General features: G+C 46.6%; 1 protein-coding gene across 1 annotated transcript; it reads left to right on the top strand.

The window, feature by feature from the left end:
- The first annotated feature begins 2,873 nt into the window (after positions 1 to 2,873).
- Positions 2,874 to 14,937, top strand: WFDC1 (WAP four-disulfide core domain 1). Its single transcript, XM_062500198.1, has 6 exons — positions 2,874 to 3,137; positions 8,698 to 8,893; positions 10,190 to 10,273; positions 12,468 to 12,608; positions 14,035 to 14,076; positions 14,879 to 14,937. The coding sequence occupies exons 1-6, from the start codon at positions 2,994 to 2,996 to the stop codon at positions 14,935 to 14,937; spliced, it is 666 nt and encodes a 221-aa protein (XP_062356182.1). The 5' UTR covers positions 2,874 to 2,993.
- Positions 14,938 to 22,256: the final 7,319 nt, after the last annotated feature.

Here is a 22,256-nt window from a genome sequence, read left to right as displayed (position 1 = left end):
TTAGCGGACTGCAAGGCACAGACCCTGTTTTTTCCCAGATAAATGTCAAAGCTGTGTATCTGCAAAAGAATAAAGGCCAGTAAATGGTGTCTGAAGTAGCTATTAATCTGTGGAATTAGATGCTCCAAGTCCAGATCGCAAGTATATGAAACAACAAAAAATGGAATTAAATTAGGGAGATTTATGGTGAGCAGTTGTTTCACGGTGGTTTGCGTTTCAGCGAGAGCACAGACCAGTGAAATATCAGCACAAAGACATACATTAAATTGGAATACTCCAAGGAAAAATCTTGTTTGTTCTGTGCAAGCAGCCGTGTCATTTGTCACCTTGGAGCACAGGAGTCGTGGCACGGGTGGGAGCTTCTGGAGGTGCCTGAGAGGTGCTGGATCGAGGTACAGTTATTAATATTGAAACAAACTGGGGAGCTGTGTTTGTGGAAGGAAGTGGAGAATCCTGCAGTCAGACAAAGCCCCCTGAGCAATAAAAAATCAAGTCAGAGGCGGAACAGGTCACAGCGTTGTGGCAGTGATCCATTCCTCTCTGGATGTAGTGAAGCTGAGTGTGCCTTTCACTAATTGCAGCACAGCTGCTGATTTCAGATGGTGCTTGGATGAGATGTGGGTGGAGGTGACAGTGACCTGCAGGTGCTGAGCTCTGCCAGCATCCAGAGGTGACACTTCTGTCCTTAGGGGGTCACTTTTGCATGGGCTGGCCTGTGAGTTACCACTGAGTGAAGAGAGAAGCCTGAGGAAAATGACCTGTTTGAAGGAAAACTGGGGTGAATTCTGTTTTAAACGTGTGACTGCAGATCTGGGGAAGAGGAGAGCTGGTGAAATGGGGCAGAGCAGGTGGCAGGGACCTGGAGCTGTGCTCCCTGCAGGGACAGCCTTCTCAGCAGCCAGGGGCAGGGTGAAGCCTCCGTGGCACAAAATGCCGTCCAGCCCAAATGCTCACTCCCTGTCCCGTTCTATGCCTGAAACAGCTGTACCCTGGGGTCACCCCAAACCCTGTCAGCCCCCAAAACCCCGTTTGCACCTACGGGGATGACTGCCATGTTATTGAAGGAGCAATCTGTGGATCAAGCAGGAATAAAATTACACAAACACAGCAATGCAGGGTCAGGGCATCTCCACAGGGATCCCCTCTCAGGCTTCTGCCAGCAGAGCTCCTTTGGGAATCCCAGACCATGCAGAGGCAAGGCACCTGTGCTGTCCCACTGGGATCCCCCACCCTGTACCTCTGCAGCTGAGAGGGAGGTGACCATCTCCAGTTTAACTCTTCATTCCCTTTCCCCCCATAAGAGTAATACCTGGTTTTACTTCCCAGCAAAATTCCCTGGCATGAATTGAGCAGATTTTGTTAACTAAGAACCTTTTTAGAGCAGTAGAGATACAGAGAGAACTGCCCAAAACGCAATTACTACTAGGAAAGTTTTAGGAACCTTAACTCTAAATAAATCAAATATATTCCCTTAAATATTGAGCTTTTAAAGGCACATCTTGCTCTTTTTTCAGGTTCCCATCATCACCTTCTGGCAGGCTTCAAGACAAAATCCTTTGGCTTCCACCTGCATGCAGCTATTGACACGTGGTCATGGATCAAAGTGAATTTCCATAGCTTTCAGGTACAAGGAATAATTGGAAGATTTTTTTTGTGTGTGTGTTTATGTGTCCACAGGGTATAACATTCCTCTGCATACCCATTTTAGAGTGGATATGAAATAAACCCAGTGCCTCCTGTAAGGCTTTTCTCTGCTCAGCAGGGCTTCAGCCAGGGTAAAGGGAAGGCAAGCAGGGCTTAGCATCTGTATCTCGACAAGTTTTGTGGTTCTGTTTCTTCCTTCATTCAGGTGGAGGCTGGACAAGCTGCTGGAGGAGAAATTCAGGGGGAATTATATAATAAACAGCCCCCATATTTGGCTCAGCGAGCCCTGAGCTGCCCCCCTGATGTCTCTAAAGTGAAATACATGCAGATACACGTATTTACACACGTGAATCTAACAGCTGCCTCGTCCTTACAGCTCTCCTTCTGCACCTGCCTCTGCCTCCATCCCAGCAGGATGCTGGGCTGATTTCAGCCTGCCCTCACCAGCCCATCCCCATCCTCCAGGCACTGGATGTCCATGGGGATGTCCAGAACCCCACGTCCACTCCTTCCGTCCCTCCCATTGTCAGGCACAGCCTGACTCATGTCCCCTTCCTTGCTTTCTCTGTGCTCATGTAATTTCCAAACCACCTTCCTTCCCCATTCCACACCCCGGTTTATTTTTTCCTAACAGCCACGTCTTTCCCCTCCTTCAAAATGGTTTTCAGAAAACCAGCGTCACCTTGACTAATGAAAGCCCCTGGATGTTTATCATGCAGTTAAATCACTTCCTTCAAGCGGGCTTCAGATGAAGTTATCACTTCGTCAAAGCCTGATGCAAACCCTCAGTACGAAGCACACAAAGGGAGAGCTCAGGCTCTTGGGAAGTTTGGGTGAACTGTTGGCAAAAATCTGCCGAGCCCACCCCTCCGAGACTTTTACTTCCCCCTGCGGCAGCTGTCATCTGATCCCACGCTTTGGCTCCGAACGGGGCTCTCGGAGGATGCCAGATGTTGGGAACAAAGGTCTAAAAATAATCTTTCCAAGTAATCTTCCCGTCCATCACTCAAGGAGAGTGTTAGCTTTGTGCGAACATGTGAGCCGAGAACTTGATCTAACTTAAAGAAGTTCAACAGCAGCTCCCGGCTTCTGCCTGTGGGCTCCTTTTTTTTTTTTTTCCCTGCTTTTTTTTCTTTTCTTTTTTTTTTTTTTTTTTTTTTTTTTCCCCTTCCCAGAAGCTGCGCAGGGAAAAGCGGCTCTCGGAGCGCTCAGCCCTCTCTCCCTCCCTCTCTCCACGTCTCCCTCCCTCCTTGCCAAGCTTCGGAACCGCCCGAATCCCGAGAGCCGGGCTCCTTATTCCACCTCTCCCTGGGAAAAAATAAAATAAAAAAAAATAAATAAATAAAAAAATGGGTTCCAGGCTGCTTCCAGAGATGCGTTTGTGTAAAAAGATCTTCGCTGCAGCCCTGTGTGTGCTGGCTGTGCTGCCGGAGCCGGGCTGCGCCAGGACCCTCTGGAAACGCGCTCTGCTGAAAATGACGGAGAAATACGATGTGAGTAAGGCTGGGGGAGGTTTGGGGGCGAGCTAGGGATGCTCTCCGCCAAAGGGGAGTTTTCCTTTGGCGTTTTGGGATGAAGGAGGGTTCGGATCGGCGGGCTGGCTCTATGTACCAGGGATTCATGAAGTTTTTTTTTCCCAGGCTGCGCGGAACTTTTGCCACCTAGCTGCTGCAGGGGGAAGCTTGGGAAGCGCGCTCGGAGCAGGGAGAGGGGTTTGGGATGGCACCGGCACCGCTTTCCCTGGAAATTCCCCTGGGAAAGGTGACCGCGCAGAAGGGAGATGCCAACCCTGCGGCTTTGTTAGTGGGAGGAAAATAATGGGATTTATTGCTTGGAGCGGAGACGGTTCCGTGCCCAGCTCCTTTTTGGGGTAACGTTGGGTAAATGTGTGCTGGAGGGATGGATGGTGGCATTGCCCACGGTTCTGTAAAATCCCCGGAGTGCCCTGGCGTGCCCATCATCCTGCAGGGTGGCCATCCCAAAAATCCATCCCCTGCGAGCAGAGCTGCTGCCCGCGCCCTGGCACAGCCTCGGTGGCACCGTCTGTGCCTGCCTGCTCTTGGCACCCTCCAGGGCCCCCAAATCCACTCGGGACTGGAACTGGGACAGCAACGAGTTACTGGGAGTGGAGGGCATGGTGCTGGGTCTCGTCCTGTTGTGGCCGGGCCAGAAGATTTTTAGAGATGGCCATGGAGGAAATGCAAATTGAAAAAAAAAAAAAAAAAAAAAAAGGAAAATAATTTGATTGCTTGAGTTTTAGGACCTGCTGTTAACAAAACAAAACAAAAAAGTGATAAATTTGGATTTTTTTACTTGGTCCATTCAAATTGCTTTAGAAACCATCACTGAGCCAAGGTTTCTGCCCTTTGAATTGCTTGGGTGCAAGCCCCAAAGGGTTTATTTTCTTATGCTCAGGTCTGATTGCATCTTCCAACCGCTGCATGTGTATAAGCAGCACCTTGGTGCCACAGGCAGATTCCTCCATCTGTTTTCTGCAGCTTTTAATTCAAAAAGGATGTTTTTATGCCCATGACTTTCAGAGTGCTGTCTGTGCACGGCAACATCTGGTGTGTGCAATTGCTGACTCAGAATTGTGACACGCATCCCTTGCCCCCGATGAGCAAACTGAAATTCTGTCTTCTTGAAATTTTGCAGAAAACATTGTGCTGATATTGAAAGGCACCTCAGGATTTTGTAAGAAATTTTCTTCATTACAGTTTCTCTTGGGAGAGGATATCCTCTGGTTTGCACTTTAATTGGAAAATGGTGATGTAAAGAGCTAAATTTCCTTCAAAATCACTCACTGGAAAGTGCATGTGTTCTCCTGCCATATTTCAAAGCTCAGATTTAATAGGAACTATGAGGTGAATGACCCAGAGAGATAGGACAGGAGCAGAAGAGGAATTTACATGTTGATCTTGAGATAAGGAGCCCTGCCAAGGCAGCACTGGATCCCCTGAGGATATATCCTCTTCTTTCAACCTGCACTTCTTCAAAGGGCTGTTTTTCCTGGCAGCCCTGAATCCAGGTGCTACTGATCTGGCAAGCTCAGCTAGAATTGCTCATATTGACAGAAACATTGGTCCAGGAAAAAAAGAAAATGCTTTTCTTTCTCCTCCTCAAAGCCTTGTCAGGGGGCAAGTGTCTGATCTCCATCCTCTTCTGCACCAGGATTCAGTTCTGGCAACCCCTCTGGTTTCTCAGAGGGATGTTTTCTTTCCTACCAAATCTGTGATCCCTGTGCTTGGAAAATCAGAGTCTGGGGGCTGAGCAGCTGATTTGTGAGTCACTTGGACAGAGGGATGACAGATGGAGGAACTTATGGCAACCTGCAGCCATGTGGGACATGGCCCACAGACATCCCTGTGGCACCCCAAAGGACATGGGGGAGGGAGCTTTGTGTGGTCTGAGTCCAGAAAATCCGAGGCTGCAGCTGGAGGAATGTATCCAGAAAAATGCTGGATGCAGAATGAGGGGCAGGTGTGAGGATGAGGAGCTGGCTTGGGGCCTGGCCAGGGGGTTCTCCTTCACCCTGGGGAAGGGTGTGGATTGGCAAGGAGGGCTCAAGTGGGAACGGAGAAGGGAGAAAGAGGGATTGCAGTGAGGAGAAAAACCTGGCAGCCACAGTGGGATGCAGGAGCTGGGCTTTAAAAAATCCATATCTTTTACAGAGGGACACTTGTCAAGTTTAGTGATTTGATGTTGTGCTTCCCCCATGCTCCAGGGACTGTTCCCAAAGGGCAGAGGGATGGAGCTACCTGGGAGTGAGCTTCAGTTCATTGTGAAACACCCATCAGTCTGCTGGGAAAAGCTGGACCTGTCTGGATTTCATTCCACTGTCAACTACAGCAAGTGTTTTAGAAAAATCCCAGCCTTCTTTCAAAGTTTTCCAGAAATGAAGAATTCCTCACAGCTGCTGTAATGCTCTTCCAACAATTTATTTACTCTCCAGCAGCCAGCTGTCATAAGTCAGTCCTGGGGTACCCTCTTTGTGCCCCAGGAGATTTCTGGCCCCCATATCCTCAGAGTAACCTGTGAGCAGAGCAGCCTCAGCCTCCCCTTTGGAACCTGCACACACGCAAACCTTTTTCAGCATTTCCTGCTTTCCAGCCTTTTAGTCATTATTGTTCATCTTCTTGGAGCCCACCCCAGTCCTGCAGCATTCTTCCAACTGCAAACAGCAGAACCAAAATGACAAATCCCGAGCCAACAACAGGAGAATATTATTCCCATTTCTTTGGTCTTGTCCTACAGATTGTTTAAGCTGCCTTCAGTCCAATGTTTGCCACTTTGATCATCACTTATGGGTGATTTTGCAGGTTTTTAAAGGAAATATTGAAGGATTCAAAATTCTCCTTGACTGTATTTTTTTTTTTTCCAGAGGAAAGATTTTTTATGGCCAGTGTTTGGGAATACCTGCAAGGCTAGAGCTGGTGGTGGGAGGCAGAAATAAATCTCATGTGTCATCTCGAGGGGCTCCATGAAGAATATGAATTAGCAGAGAGCTTTGCTTTGACACAAGCTTGGGGACCAGTTCCAGACACAAATAACAGAATAGATCTGGGATTTTTGGGAGGCAGACTGCATCACTCAGTTGCTATTGAAATTATGGCTGAGACTGAGTGATTCCACCCAGGTTTTCCCTCATCTTTGTTGACTTCCAGGGTTCCTCATCTGAACTCTGAACTTCCCCCTTACTTTGTTTCTGGCTATCTCTAAGGCAGATATTGTCATTAAATTATTTAATAAGTCTCCCTGAGAAACAGAAATTTACCTCCTGGACTTAAAAAAAAAATGTTTTTAAATAAATTTTGACTGTCATCACAATCTTCAAAAATAATAAATCAGAGCCAAACTGTGAATGCTGGGAGAGCTTTTAAAAAACCTTGTAAGCCAAACTTGGAGATGTCCTTAACCAGGCTATTTTAGAATGACGGAATCCTGTTTTATGCACACATAAACAAGAGGTTTTATTAAACCAAATAAGCAAAATATTCTTATTGTGAAAGAAATTAGTTGTGAGCAATAAGTGACCAGAGAAAATGGGCAGGAAGGTCACGAGGTGCAAAGTTATTTGGCTACAACTGTTGTATTGTTCCCCAATGGAAATTTCATTCATGGAGCCAGCTGTTCATTGCAATTTTGGCTTCTTGGTTTCTGAATCATCTGTGAAGCAACTGCAGTAATTGTTTGGTGGTTTTTTGTTTTTTTTTTTAATGTATCCATTCTTTGCCAGTATTATTTTGGTCACATTTCCTTCTGCAGATGACCTTTCAAATAGAATAGTAAACTGTGACCTTCCAGGATGAACACTCCCTCCAACAAGGAGACCTGTTCAGTGTTTGGAACTGCACAGATTTATTGTTTGCTGCTTTCTTATATCCCAAAATTATATCTGGTCTGAAAATTTCTCGATTTCAAATCCAGCAACACCACCCCCCCCCCCCCCCCCCAAAAAAAATAAAGGTGTTTTCAATATCTTCAATTTTAAAGCGTGTTTCAAATTTGGAGTGTTTGCAGCTTTTGAGGAATGGACTAATATGAGAGCTTGCACCTTCAGCGTGGAAAACATCAAAATTGGATTTTCCCAAACCTTTTTAGTGGTTTAAACACCTAGCAGTTCCTGAAAAAACAATGTCACGGAAGGGTTTTAAAGGAGAAAGCAGAAAAAAAAATGTGTATTGGTATTTGGAACAGGGCAGGAGGCTGTCATTAGTGAAAATATGAGGAATTCTCTGTTTCTCTGACAGTCCTTCTCTGTGCAATGGCCTGTCCTTGACCAGTTTTTGGGAGAATGCATCTGGGAGCGGGTGTTATCAAAGGCACAGATGCTCCAAAGGAGCCACTGGGGGAAGCAATAAGGATGGAGAAGGATGTAGAGAGGGATGCCAATCTCACCTCAAACTTCTCCATGGTCTGGTGGTGAAACTTCCTAGAAACCCCTGGGGGACTCTTGCAGCATGTTTATTCTTGGAATAACAACCCCAGTTTCTCATCACTGATTTTGCAACACACCAGTGATTGGGCCAAGTGTATATTTTCATATGTAATGTGTAAATATGTGTAAAAATGTGTTTTTATGTATTTATGACTCTTACCAGCCTGCTCGTGAGGCCATGGCAGTGCTCACTTAGCACCACTGGCTTGATGCTGGTCTCTCTTAAAAGTGCAAATCTTATGATTTTGTTAGAGTTAATAAACAGTTGATAATATATCTGAGATGTGAGTGCCCTGAGCACTTTCAGCTGCCCTGGGGAGCTGAGCTGCAGCCCAGAGCAGAGTGAGTGGTTGAGCCACAGGTGAGAAAGGAGTGGGCTGGGGTGATTCACCTCTCTGCTGGAGGGATTTGGCTTCTTGCTAAAACAGCCCCAGTGTGAAAAATATCTGAATGGTGCCTCAGAAATGTTCCAGTGCCTGTTAATCCACTTTACGCCCGGCTTGTCGTGTCAGTGAGCAAGGAGCAGCTCAGCTTCTTTCTGCTGCAGTGAAACATGGCCTCACATTTTCTTTGGGGTGAAGCTGGCATCACTCTCACACATCTTGTCCAGAATGCCCCATGGTTTAGGAATAGTCTGTAATTTAACAGCCCAGAGCTCCACCGTGGATAAACTTGAAAGGTTGCCTGTATAATCTGGTCCAGACCAGGTGATGGAGATGGAAGGAGCCCACTGAGGAGAGAGGTGCTACCAGGGACATTTGTTCCATGTCCCAGAACAACACAGTGCCCTCGTTTCCACTGCTTCCCTATCAAAGTGTCCTCATCATGAGGATGCCTGGGCTCTTCTCTCTGTTTCCCAGACAAGTATAAAAAACTCTGAAAGAATTTCTTCTTTTTTTTAGCCTCTTAATTTTCAATGCAACAACCTCAATGACAAGCCCCACACGATAATTTAGAGCGATAATTTAGAGTGACAATTTAGCTCCCAAAGAAGCGCTGAGCGAGCCGGACAGTTCATTTGGGTAAACACCCAAAACCCCACATTTGAGACCTCAGCAGCGTGTTCCACACTCACCTTACGCCGAACCTGACTTCCTTTTCTTCTCTTTGCAAAGGATTATGAATACCCTCTTCATTCTCACAGCTCCCAGCAGCAGAAGAACGACCGGTGCCCTCCGCCGCCGCAGAGCCTGCCGGAGCGCGCCTGCGAGGTGCCCAGCTGCCGCTCGGACTCCGAGTGCGAGCGCCACAAACGCTGCTGCTACAACGGCTGCATCTACGCCTGCCTCGAGTCCGTGCAGCCCCCGCCAGGTAGGGACACCTGCAGCTGCTCCCCCGCACCCGGAGGGGTGAGACGCGCTCTGCTCCGCGCAGAGGGCAGAGCCGGCGGTTTGTGTCCTTGAGATAAAGAACCCGGCCAGGGCTACACACAAATCCAGTCCAAGGTGGATCCCAGTCAGGAGTTTTTACACTTTTCTAAGTTTGGGTTCATCTACATCTTGGGGTCAATTGTCCAACCACAGCCCCAGGCTATGATGTCTCAGCTCCCTGCCTTGCCCCCTTCCCTCGCCATTGTTTCTGCTTTTTTGGTAATGGCTGTCCTTGATTCTCCAGCTAGAAAGGGATTGTTTTGTCCAACTACCCTGTGATGAGACCTTACTAACACCGAACATGAAGTTTCAGAGTTACACACCAAGCAGCTGAGAATCTGAAAAATATAAAAGCCAAAACCCAAGGCATCAGCGACAGTCTCAGAATCCTTTCTCAGGGAAGCAAGCTGTCTTTTACCACTACAAGATTCCATTCTCAGGAGAGGTTGACAGTCTTCTCACAGGTGCAGTTGAATCAAGTTAGAATTCAGTCTGTGAGGCTTTTACAGGCCTTCCAAAGGGACACCTGGGGAAACTGAGAGAGAGAGGATCTTGCAGAGATGGGGGTGGTGGTGGTGGTGGTCTTCACATGCATTGGGTTTGGGGTGGGGGGCTTGAGTGCGAGCTGGGGGAGGAGTTCGGTTCCACACTTACGGTTTCTGGGGGATTGATGAGTGAAAAAGGTGCCCAAGGCATACTGGTGTTGCAAAATTTCCATTTGGTTGAATTGCAGAAGTCACTCAAAGCCAGTTCTTTTCCTGGGATGGCATTTTCCGTGCTTCATCCCTGGACGTGTCCAAGGACAGGTTGGATGAGTCACGTAGCAACCTGTGATAGTGAAACGAGTCCCTTTGGACATGGCAGAGGTTTGGAATGAGATATCTTTGAGGTCCTTTCCAACACAAACCATTATGTGTTCCTGTGTTTCTAAACTCGGGAAAAGAGGCAATCCCAGCCTGAACTAGTGCTGACAGAGGTGAGACAGCCACCCCATCATTCCCTGCCATGGGAATGAGAATGGGAAGCAGCAGCTGCTTCTAGGACACCAGGTTCTTGTGGCTCTGGGTAACATCTCCCTTTCCACTGGGACAAGAGCACGAATAGAAGTCAAAATCAGATCAATCCATCAGGCAGCCCCCTCACAGGCCCTCAGAGGAAATCCATGACTTTTCCATAACTCTGTTCCCTGTGGCTGCCACGTCTTCACACTGTGGTCTCTTGTTTCTGTCTTCTGCAGTCTTGGACTGGCTGGTTCAGCCCAAACCGCGCTGGCTGGGAGGAAACGGGTGGCTTTTGGATGGCCCAGAGGAAGTCTTACAAGGTACAGGACATTTCTCTGTCTTCTCTGCAATATCCATAATCACACAAAGGCCCTGGAGAATAAATCCCTCATACACAGAGCTTGCCTGGGCTGCTGGGGCTGCTGGTATTTGTCTGGAGTTTCCACAGGAATAACTTCATGTGGTGCTGGGGGCTGCTTTCTGGTGCAGTAAATAAATTACTTTTTATGGATATGGATTATCCAGCAGAGTACTAGGAATGCTGCAGGGGACTGGGCTTGCACCCATTCTCCAAATAGAGATATATCTTCCTTTTAGAAAAAGGCTTTGTCATCATACACATAATTTTGTGCCAGCTTCCTGATAGATTGTGGGTGGACTTGGAATGGGAGATCCTTTAATCCAGAGTGGCCTCATCACCCAGATGCCTTGGGCTGGGGCTGTGGCTCTTGGATCTGAAGGTACTTTGGACAGGAGCCCTGGCAAACTGCTGCAGACCTGTGCCAAGCTGATGTGAACCTGGGGCATCTGAGTTTGGAGAGTTTTGATCATGAGATTTAGCTTCTCAGGTTCATTCCATAGGGAAAGGGGTTTAAATTCATTTTTTCCAATACATAAAATTGAAATAAGGAGGGAGTGGGGAGGTGGGAAGAGAAGTGGCATTCCCAGATGTATGGACAGCTGAAGTTTTTTGGGTTTTTCATGGACATGTTAACCCAGCTTTTGATCAGCTTTAGTCAGATCCAGGTACTGCCAATAAATTCTCCTCTTTGGTCTCACACAGATGGTTTTAGACTCACTGAGCCTCAACTCTCATCTATTATGGAAACTCCAAGTTCTTGAAGAGAAAATTCTGCCTCCAGCTCATTGAAGCTGCACAGCTAGAAATAAGATAAAATAGGTTCCTCTTCATCCATCCTTGTCATGCTTTTATTATTTGTTCTTATCTGAACACCTTCATCTCAGCTTGAGGGACTAACTAGGGAAGTAAGAACCATCAGCCACGGCATGAGAATTACAGCAGAAGTCCTTGAAATTAAAGCTGAGAGGGTGGAGTGGCCCTGCAGAGTCTGTACACGTAATGGCCACAGGCACTGCCCGAGTCCTGCTTTACCTTCCTGAGCTGCACTTGCTGCCTCTGCCAGGTCAAGGTGATGAAACCTGTGCTGGGGACAGGGGGTGGCACTGCCTGACCCCGCAGTGAGCCACACCTGAGGTTTGGGTTCAGCAGCAGGGGCGTGGGTGTGGAGCAGAGAACAGAGCAGCACACTGCAGCTTCCTGCTCACCTTCCCCAGCTCCTCAGCCAGCCCAGAGCCCGGCTGGGACACACCTGCCCTTGGAGAGAACAGCCCCGTGCAGGGAGCATCCTGCAGTGGTGGTGCCTTTTTGGGCCTCCTCAATCCAGGGACCAGACAAAATTAAGGGAATAAAAAGCAGTTATATTTATTGAAGGGACTTCGGGTACATTTTAGGCAGATGAAGCCCCACAGGGGCTACACCCAAAATGGACAGCAGGTCATGGATTTTCACACTTTTATAAGTTTGGTCCATTTGTGTATTGGGGGTTAATCTTCCAATTACAGCTTCAGGTAATGAAGTCATGTACCCCAAGTTTGCTCCCCCCAACTCACTTTTGTTTACATTTTTTGGGGCCTGAGGCAGTCAGGTGTCCTTGATCCCCAGGCCTGGAGAGGAATTGTTGTGTCTGACCCAAATGGGAGAAGAACAGCTGACCCTGTATGGAGTTTGGAGTTACACACTCAATACCTGGAGAGGCTGACCTGGAACAGAGGCTGGGCAGTGTTAAAGGAATAAAGCAGGGATTTATTAAAACCCCTTCAAAGGATTCACCTTGGGCAGTGCAGGAGCCCAAGATGGACCCAAGATGTACAACATGTCACGAGTTTTCACACTTTTATAAGTTTTGGTGCATTTCCACATTGGGGTTCATTGCCCAATTCCAGCTCCAGGCTCTGCAGTCCCACCCTCCCAGATTCTCTCCTCAATTCTCTGCTCTTTGCACTTTTTGGGGCTGGAGCTGCAGCGGTGTCCTTGGTTCTGGGGCTGCACAAGGATTGTTTTGTGTGACTGAGCTGTGAGCAGAACTTGGAACACTTGATACCAAGTTCAGAGTCACACACAGCAATGCAGTGCAGAATTTGGAAAATGTAAAAGCTGGAACTGAAGGCCTCAGTGTCACAGTTGAGGTTGGTGACGTGCAGCTTCTCTTGCAGCCGAAGCCTGCAGCACCACGGAGGACGGGGACGAGCCCCTGCACTGCCCCACGGGCTACGAGTGCCACATCATCAACCCTGGCAACACGGCCGAGGGCATCCCCAACAGGGGCCAGTGCATCAAGCAGAGGGGAAACCCAGGTCAGTGCCTGCAGCCTCCCTGCCTCAAACCCCTCAAAGCTGTGCATGCTGATGGTCACAGGGCAGAACCACAAAGGAAGGGACCAGTGATACCTGGAGCGGCTGACCTGGAACAGAGGCTGGGCAGTGTTAAAGGAATAAAGCGGGGATTTATTAAAATAAAAGGATTCACCTTGGGTAGTGCAGGAGCCCGGCTGAGGCTTCACCCAAGATGGACATTGGATCACAGTTTTTCACACTTTTATAAGTTTTGGTGCATTTCCACATTGGGGTTCATTGCCCAATTCCAGCTCCAGGCTCTGCAGTCCCACCCTCCCAGATTCTCTCCTCAATTCTCTGCTCTTTGCACTTCTTGGGGCTGAAGCTGCAGCGGTGTCCTTGGTTCTGGGGCTGCACAAGGATTGTTTTGTCTAGCTAAACTGTGAAGAGAACTTGCTAATACTTTCTATGAAGTTCAGAATCACAAAAAAAATGAACCCAAAAAATATGAAATCTAAAACTTAAGGCACCACCAGGGCACTCCATGCCAGTGTCCTCTGGTGTTGCGTCTGTATGTGCTGTTACTACATAGCACAAGAATTAGAAATATTTATATGTTACTGCATGCTTAAATGAGAAATCTCAGTTTAAAATTCCAGTTTTGTCTTCTGACTTTGCTTTCTGCATGCAAAACTTTGTTGCCTTTATTCTCCTGACGCATTTGCCCAAGAAAGAGTTTCACACATGCCAAAATATTTTCCAGGAAAGCTCATAACATGTTTAGATATTCATTGAATGGTAGGGTATGTACATTGGCACTGGGCTACAAATAACCTCAGTGGAGAGAAATGAGATTTCAGTTTTGCCATTTGGTCACTGTAAAAACCAGGGGAAGCATCAAACCAGGTCTCTGAGCTGCTTCCAAAACAGACTAAGAGTTTTTCCAGGGCTTTTGGATCATCTCTTTTATAGCCTTTTCTTTAATAACATCCATAGTAACCAACGCAATATTGAACTGTGGGGATCCTAGACATGAAGTATTTCTAAGGGCTTAAATAATTATACAAATGGCAAACAGAACGACTTTTCTGGAACTTGAATTATGTGAAATACTAATATATTGTCTGAAATGTTACCCAAATTTTATTTAATTTGGGAAAGCCTCTGATTCCTTGACTTCTAGCTGCTGAAAAGGTTATAAAATTCTAGTGGCAATTCCCACTTCTGTGGCAAGTGAGTTGTGTCCACAGAGCTCAGTAATCTCAGCAGTTTATAAGAGGTTTAAGCAACCCTAATTACTTCAGCTACAGAGGACTTTTATTTTCCTCATTGTGAGGTTATTATTTCCATATCTCTAATTTCTCTGTGCTGTACCCAGAAGGTCAGAGTTTAACACAAAAAATGAAGGCTGACTGGGTATGTTCTCACCATGTACCTTCTTTTCCAGATGGACATAGCCTGAGGCATAAGTATTACAAGGAATATTTTGGTAAGATGCTGGCATGAAGTGTTTGTGTTTGTTGTTGTTGTTGTTGTTATTAAGCTTTATCATTCTTACAGTGCTTACAAGGAATTTGCTCCTTATGAAGTGAAGGTTCGTACATAGAAAAAAGAGATTCTTTATCCTCAACTTTTTATGCCTTTGTCAGAAGATCTTATTTTAAGATCTGCAATGTCCTGACTGTGGGTTCTTGAGAGCCAGAATTTTCAGCTGTGACAGAAGGAGTTAAATGGTGCAGTCTTCTGCCAGGGGAACCACCCCTGCCCAATAATATTTTATTTTAATTTTAAGTATATTTTCGGAGCTTTGCTCTCGGCCCAGGACTCCTTGCAGCTGAACACAGAGCTCTGTTAAAAGCAGGGTCTTGGACTGTGGTGAGAGATAAGGGATGTCTGGAATAGATGGCAGTGTTCCTCAGTGCTCCCTGAGAGCTGTCAGATCCCTCTCCAAAATCCGGGGCTCAAAGAAAGCAGGAGCATCTCCTGCATCTTTCCTCACAGTTTCAAAGCTCCTGGTGTCTCCCTCTTGGATGTGGATCAGACTGGAAGTGACATCCGTGTGTAACTAGACAGCATCTTTGATGTGAGATTTACAAACAGCCAAATCTGGCCACTTTGGCTGATAAAACCATGGGAGGATTTCCTTTCCTCTCTTCCAGTGTGGGCTAACCCAGCTCTCCAAGAGAACTGCTAAATAATGAGACCAAAAAACTGCACTGCTGAGAGGACCTCGAGAAACCACGTGCCACAGCCTAGCCTCAAACCTGACTTTGCTGATATTTGTTTTACAGGGAGCAATTCCAACAATTTGGTCGGCTATGTGAAAAACCAGCAGAAGCATTTAGGCTAATTGAAGGTGTGCCTGGGTAAGTGCCCTGTGAATAAAGGGAAAGCTGGGTGGAAATAGTTGGTGCTGAGAATGCAATTGTTCAGAGAAACGATTGTCTGAGGGTGAAATTTCCTCTAAGCAAAATGCTGGAGTAAGGAGAGCACCTTAAAACCCTGTACAGGTGCATGAAACACTCTCATTCCAACAGACACACCTGATTTCTTTGCAGAAGCCTTTGCCTTGTGGGTATTTAGAGGATGGAATGATTTTTAGGATGGAAAATAGTTGGTGTTCCTTAAGACTTAAAACTTTGTGTTTAGGGGTTTCTTCTAACACAGGTGTAACTGGTCCTGCCAGACAAACTGAAAAGCTGTTTATTCTGGACTGACTGCAGAAAGGGTCAGTCTTGCAAATACTTCAGCGCATGGGGGGTTTTGTGGGGTAATTTTATGTGTGTGAGCATAAAATTTGTGCTGAGCAGTGGGTACCACTCATGTGAGCAAAGGCACATTTATCTGGCCAGAACCAATCCAACAGCAAAAGCTCCACCTGTTTTATCAGTCTTGTGTTAGGCAAGAATCAAAATATCTATGATACCAAAAGTTCTATCCCAAGATGGTTTTCTCAACACTTTCAGCTTCACTTTAAGATTAACTTGGGCTTAGCTGGGAGTTGTGAAAACAAAGCAGCTCAGTGTCTTTCTGTGCCTACGTCAGGCTGGCGGTTAAGATTACTCAGCTACTTAAGGACAAGTTCTGTGCAAACATCCCAGGAAGGACAAATATTTTAATTCCTTTTTTTTTTTTTTTTTTATTTTGTTGTTTGGTTTTCACCCAGCTGGACCTCTCTGTCAAGGAATGCTTTACCCAGCAGCTTTCTGGTCCCAGATCTCCACCAGCACATCTCCAGCATCCCCCCTGATCCCTGCCCATCACTGACCCAAAAAAAATTCCATTATCCAAGGAGCAGGATGAGTCCAGATTTTAACCCCACCAGGAAGGGGAGAAATGTGATCCCCTGAAGGAAACCACACTTCTTATCAGCTGCCCTTCTACAAATGAAATGCAAACACCTCGGAGGGATCCCTGCAAGCCACAGTACCACGATCAGGCTGCTGACACAGAGCCTGCCCTTTATGTGTTTGTTTTGTGACCAATTCAGATTTCAGGCCTCTGTACAAAACCCAGTGACGTCAGAATTCTAGCAAAATATCATATCTAAGTTGCTTTAAAATAGGTGAGACTAAAGAGGTTCTCTGGATCAAATCCAGTGCCTGCCTGTCTTGAGCAACTCCTTTAAAAAAGCCTTTTCATCAACTTAAAAATTGAAGAAACCTGCAAGTTTTAAAAAATAAAAACCAGGCCTGACACCTCCTCTAAATGGCTAAACCTGAAGTCTTAAGAATTTGAGAAGGTTTAAGCTAAGAGAAAAACCATCTTCATAAATGATTTTAGGTTATTTTCCTCTTCTCAGTCTGGTGAGCTGAAGATTGAGAGTTAATAATGGAACAGATTCCTTCCTACAATATCCAGGCAGACACCCAAACACGTGCCAGGTTTTGTATTGTGCTGTTTTTAGCCAGCCCAGTTAATATTCACAAAATCTGTGGTTTTGTACCTGCAGAACCTCAACGAGAGGCCTGAAGTCTGGCTAAGCTGTGAAAAGCGTTAGAAAAGCAAACCCAGGGTAAATTTGTGTGATGAGAAGGATTGTCTGACAGATGGGCCACTGCTCCTCAGGAGTCCTGTACCTTTGTGTTGGCTTCCATTAACCCTTAAGGTCTGCATATTTCTATTTGGGCCTCACAGCTTCTGTTAGCTGTTTAGCATTATACAAGGGAAAATACATTTTCTATTAAGGCTTTCCTTTGCTGTGGCAGTCCTGAAGGGACAGTTGTATTTAATGTGACAAATCAGTCAGAACTGTTTGGCAGAAAAGCCACGTTTTCTCTGTGGTTTAGTCCACATTCCCATCTGCATGCATGAAATTAGCATTTTAATTTGCACAGTAGTAGCACTGCGTATAAATACCCAATTCTCAAATGCAAGTGCCTGCTTCCACTCACAAAATACAGGATTTTTTTTTTCCACTCACTGAATGGTTTAAGCCAAATCCAAGACACCTATAAAACTCTTGATACTTTGCACATGTCATTTGCAGCTGGAGAGATGGAAATTGCCAAACTGCTCTTCTGTTTCCTATTTAAACACAGTCCTGGGTGCTTTACAGAGCAAAAGCACAGCTGAAGGGCTCCACATTTTTCCTAAATATCTTCACTTGTTGAACTCACTATTTTTCAAAGAGCAAGATAGTAAATGCAGCACCATGTTTGGACAGAGCTTTCTACAATTTTATCCTATACAGTGAGATCTTAATTCCTGCTCGGACACAGGAGGAACAGAACCAGAGAATTGTGGAAAGGTTTGGGTTGGGAGGGAGTTTAAAGCTCATCACCTTCCACTAGACCAGGTTATCCAGGCTCCAATCCATATTTAATAGTTCCATTCTGTTTTTAAACCAGAAACTTGCCACTTACCCTACTGCAGCCTAGCCCCTCAGTGCTGCTCAGTAAAGTGGACTGATTTTGTTCAGCATTACTTTCTGCAGAAAAAAACCCAAATTCTGATTAAATGAGCAAAGCCCTCCAGTGATCACTGCTAAGCCCCAAAGAGTAAATGCTAAATTGTTCTATTTTAAACTAAAAAAATTCCTAAAATCTTGTGAGGAGCCAGTTGAAAAACTGGTGTTGAGCCTTCACAAATTTGAAGTATTAAAACTTCAAATCTCAACCTAAATCTCTCAAAGCAGCCCAAAAATATTCTTGAGTGGACACGTTCACTTCAGTGTTTGTTTTCTTTGTAGCTGCAGAAGCACATACCTGACCACCTGGGTGGGACAGTACAGGTATTTTCTGCTTGCAAAAGTAATTCTTAAAAGAAGAAAATTGACACATTAATAATTTGATGATGAATTTCTGTTTACTGGGTGTTTCACAGCCATCACCCTTCTTCGTGGTGCTATAATGTTCAGGGGTTTTTTTTCCAAATTCATTCAAGTTATTAATTGTTAAACTTAGAAACAAAAGCCACAGAAGGGACTTGTCAAAGCGCTGTGCTTCCAAAAAATGAAACGCTGGTCACTGAAATGTGAAACTCAGACACTGAAATGAAAACAGAACAGGTGAGTTGTCCTCAGCTGCTCTTCTCTCCAAAGACAGGTGCTTTACCAGCAGCCTGCTGCAGCACAGTAGGAAATGCCTGGTGCAGGTTGTTTTTAACATTTCTGTGAATTCTTTGCAGTGTGTTTGGTGCTATGATAACCTTCCTGCGTGCCACTGAGTGCTGACAATGCCTCCCACATCCCCCAGGATCTGTGCAGCCCCTCCCTGGTTTGTGCCCCCGGTGCTCACACACATTCAGGTTCTGCTTTGGTGCTCAATAAAAAGTGACCAGTCTATTTTTCAATCCTGCCGAGTTTCTGTTGTGTCTTCTTGATGTACTTTGGATCATGGGAAAAAAAGGACAAATCTGAAGTTTAGTTGCTGGGAGAACATAACACAAGCGTAGGGAGACAAAAGTCATTTTTGCCCACTAGAAGAGAGGTGACAGATCCCAAAACACATCCACCACCCTTTCTCCTTCCAGAGGGGACACTGCTCTGGGTCAGGCCCTCAGTTCTTGGCCCCTGCATTTGCACTGCCCGCAGAGGAGCTGGTGGACAGCCCTGGGAGGCTGGGGTGGTGTCCCAGAAGCGACTCTTTGTTTGCCCAGGCACTGGGTCAGCGCTGGTGCTGCCAGCTCAGGTGATCTGGGCTTCACCACAACTGCTCAGGCAGATTTGCAGGAGGCTCAGAAGGTGGAGAAACCAACCAAGGTGAAGGTCAGAGCTGGGCTGTGCCCACTGCAGGACAGAGCTGGAAGAGGAGAGGAGCTGGGGCTGTTCCCAGACTCCACCATCCCACCTGCTCCATCCACCCAGTCCTGCTGTACCTGCTCGTCAGGTACTGCACTGCCTCCTCCTGCTCTGAAAGCACACCAAGGACAGGAGCTGCCTGCAGCTGAGCCACACCAGGGACAGCAGTGGGTGCTGGCACTCTGGAAAGGTTTGGGGTCTGAGGTGACCCCAGCCAGCAGCAGGTGTCAGGGCAGCTCTCACTGTGCCAGTGAAGCTGGGGTCACTTGGACCTCTCACGGTCCTTGGGATCACTCCCTGTTTGGATGGGGAGGTTTCAGGGGGTGTGCATATCACTCCTGTCTCCTGCTGGGAAGTGTGATGGGATCCAAGAACCTCAGCTTGCAAGAGGCTGATTCGTTTGGTGAACACCCCAAAATCATGGTTGAATTTCAGCTCATATCCACGCCAGTGCAAGCAAATACAGTTCCTGCTGCTGTAGTTTGGTAGAGATCTTTGTGGGAAAAGCACAGCGTGACCTGAGGCAGCGCCTGGAGTGACACTGAAGTGCTGTCAGTGCATCCCAGAAACCAACAGCAGGATAAACAGGAGGACTAGCAAAATAGATCTTCAGGAACTCTGTTCCTACTACCAGAATAATGCAAAATAATTGCTCTGTTTCTGGCATGAGTGGTTCAGAGCTCAGTGGGATTGATCACCTTCAGGAAGTTTTCCATTATTTGCTGAGCAGTGAAGAAGTCTCCGAGGTTTGGACAATCCATAGAAGAGTTTTTGGAAGCTGGAGGTTTCTCTTTGCTCATGACACAGCAGGGATTGGTTCATACAGGGGGTTATTTTCTTCTCCCACCTCACATTGGCTGCACAGGCTGGATTCCCCTCTGGACACGGGGTTGGATGAGCATCGATTATCTCTCTATGGCAAAATTACCATTTACAGCATCGTTTAGGATCCTCTAATGGTAATTTTTTTAAAAAACAACATCTTGTTCTGGTGAGTCTGCAGAGGTATATCCTATTTCTTCCCATTATTTTCTCCCTGCTACTTCTCCATGCGGACAAAACAGCAAGAACAGCAAGAGAAGTTGTGCAAAACAAAAAATATCTTTAGAGAGTTTCCCAGACAGAGATGTGGATGGTGGGGCTTGTTCCACCCAGCCTGAGCCCCCCTCCAGGTGAGTCTCCCAATTTAAGCAATGGAAACTATGCAAAAATAAACCCAAAAGCTTTCCTTAAATTCCCTCTTCCTTCCCCATTACACACCTGGGGACAGACCTAAGGATTTTACTCAACCATTATGGGACAAGATGGAAAAGAACTGTGGCTCTAAAGTCTGTTCTTTGCTTGTACAACCAGGAGCAGTGAAGTTCTGCCCAGGAAAATCCCAACCCAAAAGTGAAGTGTTTGGATTTTTTGGGTAGCTGAAAACTCCATTCTACCCACGCAGCTGAGTTTTCTTTCCCTCAAGGTGGCACAAGAGGAACAAAAGTGCAACAAGCCCCAGCTCTGGCAGGGGAGCAGGTGAAGGAGCTGAGAGTCTCGAACTCACAGGGGGTCTCAGAGAATGGCTCCGTTGCTGTGTGTGTCTTTATAACAGATATTTTCTATTTAAAAGCAAAAAAAAAATGTTTTCCAAATAATCTCCTTAGAACTGGAGCTTTATTACCCAATTAAATAGGAAATACTGTTAGGGCACTGTAATTGGGCTGTGTGTTATGTTTTTAGAGTGTGAAAATGATAGAGTGAAGAAACACAACTTGTATTAGTGTTGTTTTCTTAACATTATAGTCCTGATTCAGTCTATTCACAGCATTTTTTGAGCCATGGGATAGCAAAATACATTAATTTTTCATTAGATTTCCTAAAATGCAGAAATCAACAGCAGCAAGAAAATGAAGCTTGAATCTGTTCAGCAATTTCTCAGAGTGAGTAGCAAACAGCAACGCTTTTTCCTGTATTTATGTCATCAAATATTATTTCCCATAACAGAACTAAGGGAACATAAAGATGAGAAAGAGGGACATAGTCCTGAGCCCAAACCACGCTGTTCTGCCCCAGCTGCCAGGGAGGATAACAAACTGCCCTGCACTGATGGTCACAGCGCATTATTATATTCACTTTTTTCCTTTTCTGTGTCCTATTTGTCTTGGAATTTCTGTCAGTCCCGCTCAGAGCATTGTTCCCCCTCCCTAACCCAGGGTGTGGCCTCTTGGCCATCCTGCACATTCTGGATTTTGCTCTTGGATCGCCATGTGTCTCTACAAGCAGCAGGTTTGTGCCAAGGGGATGATGCTAAATAAGGAAAAGGAGCAGCCTGTTGCTCAATTAGCCACCGTGGCTAATGAGGGCCACGCTGGGGCTGCCCAGGCCATGGGCACGTGTGCACAGCACAGCCCCAGGATGCTCCTCGTGGGCAACAGCTCAATGATGATGGATGAGGATTTGGGGTGAGAAAAACAGAAGCAAAACCAAAGAGAAATTTTCTTCCTACCTGCCTAGAGGGTGGGGGGGGTGGTGCGGGGGGGAAATGTTTTCCACCACTTTTCTGGCAGAAACACGAGGATGTTGGAGTGATTTAAGATTGTGGTGACTACAAACACTCTCAGGTGGGCAGGGGAAGGGATTCCCTGCCAGGCAGTGCCTTGCCAGCAGCTGGCAGAGCCAGCTGGGCACAATCCAGCTCCTTGGAAGAGCTGCACAAGGAGGAGGAACCACTTCAAGAGCATAAATGAGCTCAGAGACACTTCACCTCCTGATTCCCATACAATAAAGTCCAAATCCCTCTGGATCTGCTCCAAGCCTTGGCTAAACACCTTACCTAAACCCTGGGCAGGGCCTGGATGTGAGATTCCCGAAAATCAGATCCCAGCATTATCCCTGGCTGCTTTCCCATGGGAAGGAGCGCTGTTTCGGTGATGCAGGAACTTCCTCCATCTGCCTGACGCATCCAGCTCGGCTCCTTGCGAAAGCATTGCTCAACCGAGGGAGCCGGGAAGCCCCAGCCGTGTTTTACAAGGTCCCGGCTCCTTGCAGGGTGTTTCCCAATCGCTGTTTTCCCCTCGGTCTGGGAAGAAGCCCCTCCCTGTACAGCACCTCTGTGGGTGCCCTCCTGGAGCTTGGGAAGGCAGAGTTTTGGCGAGCGCTGGCCAGGTTTTGGGTACCACAGGCTGACACAGAGGTCTAAGGGCTTGGCCTCATCATGGTCCAGAGGAAAATAAATGTGCAGTTTTCTGGACATCATCCCTGGAGGAAACTCTTCTCCTGCAGAAAACTGCACATCTATTTTCTTCTGGCTGGGAGTCACTTTTATTCCCTCGGTGCAGTTTTTACTGTCAAAGGAGGATCTTAATCTCACAGTTTGCACTTCAGGGACAATTTCAGGGTAAGTGGATCCCGCAGTCACGGTGCGTGGGGGAGGATGTCGATCTCAT

The sequence above is a fragment of the Cinclus cinclus genome, chromosome 11 (assembly GCF_963662255.1).
Source record: "Cinclus cinclus chromosome 11, bCinCin1.1, whole genome shotgun sequence".
In the NCBI taxonomy this organism is placed as follows: Eukaryota; Metazoa; Chordata; class Aves; order Passeriformes; family Cinclidae; genus Cinclus; species Cinclus cinclus.
This window is presented reverse-complemented; position numbering and strand designations above follow the sequence as displayed.

Excerpts from the sequence above, each read along its gene's own strand:
- WFDC1 (XM_062500198.1), top strand. The coding sequence starts at position 2,994 with ATGGGTTCCAGGCTGCTTCCAGAGATGCGTTTGTGTAAAAAGATCTTC. Across the intron at positions 3,138-8,697 it reads AAATGACGGAGAAATACGAT|GATTATGAATACCCTCTTCA; the intron begins GTGAGTAAGGCT and ends CTCTTTGCAAAG. Across the intron at positions 14,077-14,878 it reads GTATTACAAGGAATATTTTG|GGAGCAATTCCAACAATTTG; the intron begins GTAAGATGCTGG and ends TTTGTTTTACAG.